The 8411-nt window shown below is 38.7% G+C and overlaps 1 protein-coding gene across 1 annotated transcript; it reads right to left on the reverse strand.

Annotated features, from left to right (window-relative positions):
* Positions 1 to 5039: 5039 nt before the first annotated feature.
* On the reverse strand, positions 5040 to 6434 carry LOC125206599 (F-box/LRR-repeat protein At5g02910-like). The gene is made up of 2 exons (XM_089059937.1): positions 5565 to 6434; positions 5040 to 5319 (listed from the first exon to the last, which is right to left on the reverse strand). Exons 1-2 carry the CDS (start codon positions 6432 to 6434, stop codon positions 5053 to 5055), a joined length of 1137 nt encoding a protein of 378 aa, XP_088916063.1. The 3' UTR covers positions 5040 to 5052.
* Between the last annotated feature and the right edge of the window lie 1977 nt (positions 6435 to 8411).

Raw genomic sequence — 8411 nt, forward strand, 5'->3', positions numbered from 1 at the left:
CTTCGTTCTTCCATATCCCCCAAATTATTCACCAATATCAAGCTTTCATCCCGAACTCATCCTCCATCTTTGTTCATCTATATTTCCCAAAAAAAAAAAAAAAAATTATCAGCCACAGCACCACCATCATAGCCACATCTAATCCTCCATATTCTCTCTTCCGTAACCCAAACACTCACTCATTCAAAAGAAAAAAAAAAAATTCCACTTACAAAAAAATCCTCGAACAGAAGCTACAATTCCATATTTTACACTTTTCACCTTATTTCATCCATATCCATTTCAAACCAATCAACAAAAAGAAAGAGACCTTCTTCACCAAAACAATAACACCGAACCCCTTCTTCGCAAAGAAGGCACTCCAACTTCATTCTTTTTCCTATTATTAGTTATGGATATTTACCACCAATATCAGCCGCCGCACCAGATACACTCAATGTTTGCAAAATTTGATCGCCTATTGGACATGATGGAAGCCCGTTTGGACGCAGCAGATCGGCGCATTAACAACCTCTGTCCACCCATTCACCCCAGGCCAAAACGCTTGGATCCACCTGATCGTACACGGATGGGATACCCGCCCATTGGGTACCGCGATCGCGCGCAGGATGCACGGCCTCGACACCGTGGCGGCTACCACGAGAGGGGCCACCTATTTGATCGCAGAGATCAACGAGTCCAATTAGGGTTCGATCGCTACCCAATTCACACAACGCAGCCGCATCGCCCGAGGTGCTGGGACCCTCCGACGCATGAGCAGGACCATGGTTACCCGCCCTTTGATCATCGGCCCCGACGTGCGGAGACGTGCTGGGACCGACCTCACCATCAGGAGGAGGTAAGAGCGCCGCGAGGCCAGTCTGCCCGCCCCACCGCCGACCAGCCACCGCGCTTGAGCCTCCCGCCGCGGGACCTGTACGGTCAGCCCGCACGCGTGTCCAATCAGACCCCGCACCAGCCTCTATGCTCGCCTACCTGTTGGGACCTGTCTGGATTGCACACCAAGAAGGAATACCCGGTAGACAACATTTCTTTTGAGAGATTTGGAAGTGATGATCCATGTGGGGGGAGAAGGTCGTCTCTCTCTCATAATACGTATATTGAGTGCTCAATGCCAAGTCCTGTGTGGAAGAAGAAAGCTACTCCTGGTCTTTGTTCCCGTGGGAGTCGGTGTGAACCAGATTACCAAGTTAGTGTTGTAATGAGAGAGCAAGAAGGAGATGAAACGTTTGATTCATCGAGTTTAGATGAGCAGATTGCATATTCATGTGTTGAAGGCAGAGTTCTTGACTGCATTGATGATCGTGGTAAGGGTGAAGAGGAGCTTTGTGATTCAAAGGATTCCATATTCGAGACAGCAGCCAAAGAAGCCATGGATCGTGGCTTGCCTAATGAGAATAAGGGATCATCTTTTGTGGAAATCTTCCTGTCTTGCAGCCCCGATATGAGTACAGAAAAGGAAGAAAAGACATTGTTGAACGATGTAGAGGAGGACGATTCCACTAATGAAGTGAAGAAGGTCATCGCCTCACTGAGTGTTGTTCAAGTTCCATCAAAAAATGTTGCTGGAAATTATTGGCGCACGAAAGGAGAGGGTGCGTACACTGGTTTTCCCGTAATTGTTTGTGTCTGTGTGGATGTGAATGGATGTGTGGCAGAGCTCCCCATTTTAGCATTGAATTTGGACGACCACATCAGTCCACCTTTGTTGATTTTTTACGGAGGTGATGAAGGGAGACGCTCAGCTGTTCGGTGTGTGTTTGATCCAGGAGGAGATGTCAAAGTCTGCTTTCAACTCTCTTTATTGCTTCGTGGTTCCCACCTTGAGGACAAGGAGGATTTCAACCGTGGGGGAGTTGATACGATCATTCTCTACGTATTATTAGGGAGTATCCATAAGATATTATTCTATTTAGTTAATTGTGATTCACCCTATTCTTCTCATATTAGTTTAGATATTATTAGATTTGAATATCTTTTCATATATTTGTTTCTTGTTTATTAAGTTAGGGTAGTAGTTCTATTATTATAAATAGGGATAGATTGTTATCATTTTAGGCATTCAATTAATCCAATTAATCAATGAAATACTTTTCCTAAACTTGTCTTGAGCAACAAGAAGATTATCTTTCGTTCCTAATGGTTGTTCGTCGGAGAACGTCCGAAAATCAGCAATTCGTGGTCTATCTTTCGAGAACGTCGAAGGTTCGATCACCTTATCCCTCCGAGAAGCTAGTTAACCGGCCTCGTTACGGAGCACGTCTGTAACAGCATTCCTCGACGAAGGATTTGTCTATTTTGGGATTGAATATGGGGGCTGTGGGGTCGCGGAGGGAGAGGAAGTGGGAGACGAAGTGAGAGACATCTATGGTGTCTTCTCATTTGTTAGGTGGAAGCGGAGGGAGGGGATGGAACGCCAGAGCCCAGAGGTGTTTCCATCTCTTGGAGAGAAAGGTTGTTTCAACTACTTCATAAATGTCGATAAAGGAGAGGATAATTTGAGGTTTTTCATCTGGGAGTTGGCTGATTCGGTCTGCCTCCATTTTTTGATTTTGATGATGAGTTTTGTATCTGATACGTGCATATATATATATGAGATTATCCCTCATATCATTATCTAGTTAATTAATGATTTATCGTATCTTTTCATATATGATTAGGATTATTTTCTTATTATCTAAGTTAAAGTATTTAACATTATAACTAGGGACCTTGTTATTCCTTATGAAATTATCTTTTTAGCTTTTATTGTGTTTTATGTTTTGGCAATCTTAATTTTTGGTTTGATCGATGGGCAAAGCTCCCACTACTACCTTTTATCTCTTTGGCGATCGCAATCGCGATGCCGGAATCTTGTTAAAGGGAAATCATCCCTTAACAGTATCACTGGTGATTATGTAACAAATTTTTCTTGGTGTCCAAGTTTGTATTTTGACTAAAACTTCGCAAATACTATTTTTTTATTGACATATGATATGATTAGAGATCCACCTATTATTCCCCTCGTTGGTAACATTATTTCCGAATTTTTTTTATTAAAATATAAGGGTATAAGGATCTTGGGATTCCTATCATTTAATATTGAGGATTTTGATTAAAATTAGAATTGATATTAATACTGGGTTAAATTCTTACCATAAGATTTTGCCAATACTCAATAAAAGTGCATATTATATGAATATTATTATTAATTAGTTTTAAGTTATTTTATAATAAATCTAAATTTGAGATTTTTTAGAACATTTTAGGTTATCTTTTTTAAAAAAATCTAAAAAATACTTCCTCCGTCCTCAATTAGGAATCACACCTTGACCGGGCACGACTTTTAAGAAATGTAAAGAAAAGTTGGTTGAAAAAGTTAGTGGAATGTAAGACCCATTTTTTATTATTAGTTTTATAATAAAATGTGAGTGAATTGAGTCAGTGGAATGTGAGACCTACTTACTATTTATGGTAAAAATGAAGTGTGACTCTTAATTGAGGATGAACCGAAATGGAAAAGTGTGACTCTTAATCGGGGACGGAGGGAGTAATTTACAATAGCCTTCATTATATTTAAAAATGACTTTGGTGTGTTGGTGTTGTGTTTCGTATAGTACCAAAAAACAAAAAAAAATTTGTGCGGACGGACTTGACCCAAAGCGGACAATACTAAACTAATATCCAGTCGATTAATTGTCCTAGGAGTAACTTGATTTTGTGCACAGTGGTGTGGAAACCCTCCTAGGGCCCCAGTTAAATAAAAGAGCAAGTCCTGAAATATGATCAATGCCTTCGTCGTCGAAACTCTGTTCGACCACAGTCAAACCATGAGGAAGCTCCAACATCAACGACTCAAAATACAAGTTTCAACTGTCAAATAGTTCATCACTCTCTGAAGCACTGTACAAATTTTGTGACGTCCTTTAATCAGCTTGAGACATTTGATGTTGGAAAATGGAATAATGGAGGATGACTTTGCTCAATAGAATGCCCATGCGGTTCAAGAAACTTGCAATTTCAACAAAATTAATGCATGTAAGCAACGTTAGTAGTCTAGTACTGAATATGCATAGAAGATATCTGTTCTATAACCTTTAAAACATGAACTAGTAATGAACGATTTCTAGAACTCTAAGCTTCGGAGCCTTTAAAACGAGGCCGGTAATCGGATAATCAGGCTAGATAGCTTGTCCAGTTTCGGGAGCTCCGCAAATGGCTCTATCCCGTAAAGCTCAAAATTACCAATACGGCAATACCGAAGAATCAAAGGCTTACGAGATAAAGGGTTTTCAAATTTGATAAAGAGTACTCCCTCCGTCCCAGATTTATAGTCACATTTGGTTATGGCACGGGTTTTAAGGAATTGGTGGAGTGTATAATTAATGAAGTGAGATGGTGGAGGGTGTAATAAATGAAGTGGGTTGATTGAAGGTGGGTCCCTTTTTGACTTTTTGATTTTTATTTTTGTTTTGGTTTATTTTAATGTAGATAATGGCATTTTGATGTAATTTTGATGAACAGTGAGGTAAAATTGTATGTCAAAATATGGAAAATTCTAAATATGACTCTAAATGTGGGACGGACTTTTATGGCAAAATGTGACTATAAAACTGGGACGGAGGGAGTATTATATATTGAGTTAGGTTTGAGTATTATATGTACTAGTGTATTGACACATTTTCGATGTATTCTTGAAAAAGTTTCAACTCTATTAAATTTGGTTGAAGTCGATATCGACTCTCTTGTCGGTTCTTAAGGGCTGTAAAACTTCATTAAATTTGATCCTTTGTTGCAGTGGATAGCCGTAGAGCTCAAGCTTGGTTGCATCATTTGGTCAAGAGCACAAATAAAAGCACTACATTCATACTAGAGGAATTATTGTGTTGGGACCAAAAAGACCACAACGTAAATAACAAATATTTTACAGTACGTAGCTGAGGAATCTGAGACATTTTACAAGGTGTAAAAAATGGATAAGAGAACAAATTTTGTTGATATTGATATTTAGGGTTTGAGCATCCTTGTTCAAATTAGATAGGGCAGAAGAAGCACTTCAAACATGTCAACATTTCAATTTCGGAATAGATGATCAAATCCCCAATTATAATCGGTGTCTTCCTCGTCGGACATATATTCGGAATTCTGTTCAACCACAACCACATCATTAGGAAACTCCACAATCATCGACCCAAAATACAAAGTTCCCACTGTCAAGTAGTTCATTACTCTTTGAAGCACTGTACGAATTTTGCGACGTCCTTCCACCAACTTGAGACATTTGAGGTTGGGAAATGGTGAAGGACTTTGCTCAATGGGACCACCATCCAGTTCAAGAACCTATAAGTTTCAAACAACCATACATACATGTGAGAAACACTAGGACGGATGCAAAAAGAAAGAAAGAAAGAAAGAAATTAATAGAAGCTATGTTTTTTAAAATTTATTCGAGAAATATTTTGGCTGATTGAGATCATTGATAGCGACTTTTGCATAACAATCTTTATAATGATTTAGAATAAATTTGAAAATTTTGAGAGAGAGGGAGAGAGTTAGGTACCTTGAGAGTCCAAAGTCAATGAAACAATGTCCAAAGTCAATGAAACAATGGTAGCATGTCCAAGTTGTTGAAGCATCCTAACACAATTTAAATGCATCCCCTTCACGTGGTAACTAATATGATGAATGTCTAAATAGACTTTCTCCAACATGGGGAGATTCATCTTTGAACATTCCAAAGGCAAATGTCCCTCGTATCTAAATGAGGTAAGCAACGGAGCTGAAATCTCTTCTACAACTTTTAAAAGTTCGAAAGAATATTGAACGATTTCAAGAACTCTAAGCTTCGGAGCCCTTAAAACAAGGCCAATGATCGGATATTCGCATAGGTAGAGCTTCTCCAGCTCCGGGAGGCCGGTGAACGGCTCCATCACGTAATCCCGGGAACAATGATCGTCGAAGAGCAAAACCCTTTCAAGATAAAGTGTTTTCAAATTTGGTAAAGAAAGCCTTCCTGGTAAATAAATCCACATGAAGTGCAACTGCCTGAGCTCGAGCTCCCGCAGCGTCTCAGAGGCGAGAAGTAGGGCGGGAAGCCCGAGAAATGGCTCGTTGTGGCGGAGCATGTTGAGGCGGAGGTACTGAACGCCGTGGTTGATGGCATAGAGCACGCATTCCTCCACGAATGCCGTGTCGAGGTTGAGCTGGATTGTGGTGTCGAGGGAGAGGTGGAAGTCATGGACGGCGGCTGTGGGGTCACGGTGGGAGAGGAAGTGGGAGACGAAGTCGGAGGAGACGACGAGGTTGAGGTGGAGGCGGAGGGAGGGGAGGGAACGCCAGAGGTATTTCCATCTCTTGGAGAGAATGCTTGTTTCAACGGCTTCATAGGTGTCGATAAAGGAGAGTATGTGTTGGAGAATTTCATTTGGGAGTTGGCTGATTCTGTCTTCCTCCATTGTTTCAGATGATTAATTACGTGATGAGTTTTGTTTCATTGGTCATTGTATTTTATAGTACTACTAGTATATGATAATGTTTCCTTGATGTCCAAGTTCGAATATTGGCAATTATAATGCAAGTATGTTTTTTTATTGACTTATATATAATATTGCTCATTACCTCAATCATTCAATGATGATGAACTAGATTTAATAGATTAATTAATAACTGTTGAGCAATAAATTGTGTATTAGGCCAGAACTAATGTGGCACTGACTATCTATGGTAGAGAATAAAGAGATATAGAAAACCCTTATGGGGTGTTCGGCTTGCAAGATTATATCCGAGATTAAATTTGTAGTGTGTTTGGTTCATGAGTTTCAACCTCACAACTCAATTCTAGATGGATAATCATGTGATAATTAGTCATATGAGGTGGTGTTCGGTTGGCAAGATAAAATAATACAAAGATATAATCCAGGATTGGGTTGTGAGATTATTTTAGTCATAGGGGGTTAGCTAAGACTAATTATCCCATGATTATCCATCTAGGATTGAATTGAAGGATTTAATCTCATGAACCAAACACACTATTAATTTAACCCGGGATACAATCTTGCAAACCAAACACCCCCTGAGTAAAATAATCTTACAACTCAATCCTAGATTGTATCTTAGTAGTATTATTTTATCTTCCAAACCGAACACCACCTTAATACAAGAAAATATAATACAATATGCATGTTGTAAAGGAATCTTCTAGCTAAATGCATGTGGATACGGACAGAGGTGGATTCATTTATAGGATTCGAACAATTGTGGAAAACAAGCTATGCAACAAGTGAGTTCTCTAAATGTTTTGTTATATATTTAATGTAACATCTCGATTTCCCGAACCCTAATTTTAGAGCTCTAGAATTTATTTTGATGACGTGGAGACGTGAAATTTTTATGAATGCATTTATTGCATGAGATGCTATGACCGAGTCGAGTCTAGGGTTTTGCATTGGAAGTTTGAAAAGTCAAACTTGTTGATTATATGATGTGGCATGTGATTTATTAATTTATGAGATGAATTATTTGTTTATGGGTGAGTGAGAATATTAGAGAAAATTTCCATAAATACTTGCTACCCAATTCTTGTGATTTTCGACCCCCTTGGCTTTTGAAGAAGGAATTCGATTTTTTCGGATTTAATTTAATTCTTGGGATATTTATCCAAATTAAATCCAAGACCCAATTATTCATTATTTTAAAGAGAGAAAAATCGCCCCCCCTTTGTTCCTTGGTGATTTTCGAAAATCACCTATTGTGGGAAGGAAAGAATTATTTTATTTTAGTTAACCCCTTATTTGATTTCCTTCCATACCTAGAATTTGAATATTTTACCAAATCTTTCCATACCTCAAGAGATCTTATCTTATCTTATTTTAGTTAATATTCAAAATCCATGTCTTATTTAAAAGGCATAGGGAACGCCTTTTTCAATCCCAAGTTGGGAGAATTCTTATTTTTATTTTGCTCCGTGATATTTTATTCTACTCCGTAAAATATACCAAAACAAAACCGTGGCTAATTAAAGAGCCTAATTTTCGAAACCTACATGCCTTGGAACCCTAGATCTTATTTTTGTTTTTTCTTCCCTACTCCACAATATTTTATTGTGTAGAATCAAATCTTACCAAATATTCTATTTATTTACCTAAAGATTTTATTGAGCACTATAAATAAGAGAACCCCTAACCCTAGCCCCATAATTTTCGCCCCCCACCCATACTACACGCCCCCTCTCTATTCTCCACACTCTCTCAATTTTCTTCTACTTTACTCCATTAATCCTCCATCCTTTGAGAAGAAATAGAGTTTGAGCCTCAAGATTTTTGAAGAACCAAGTCTTTACTTCGTTTCTACCATTCGTTTTCCTCTTAAGGTATTTTTATATCCATCTTCTTCGTTTCTCCTCGATTCCTCTTCTTTCTAACCGATTAATCGGT

This window comes from Salvia hispanica, chromosome 6, assembly GCF_029641045.1.
Source record: "Salvia hispanica isolate PSC_SH4W2 chromosome 6, Shi_PSC_v1, whole genome shotgun sequence".
NCBI classification, from domain to species: domain Eukaryota; kingdom Viridiplantae; phylum Streptophyta; class Magnoliopsida; order Lamiales; family Lamiaceae; genus Salvia; species Salvia hispanica.

Excerpts from the sequence above, each read along its gene's own strand:
- LOC125206599 (XM_089059937.1), bottom strand. The coding sequence starts at position 6,434 with ATGGAGGAAGACAGAATCAGCCAACTCCCAAATGAAATTCTCCAACAC. Across the intron at positions 5,320-5,564 it reads TTTCATTGACTTTGGACATT|GTTCTTGAACTGGATGGTGG; the intron begins GTTTCATTGACT and ends TGAAACTTATAG.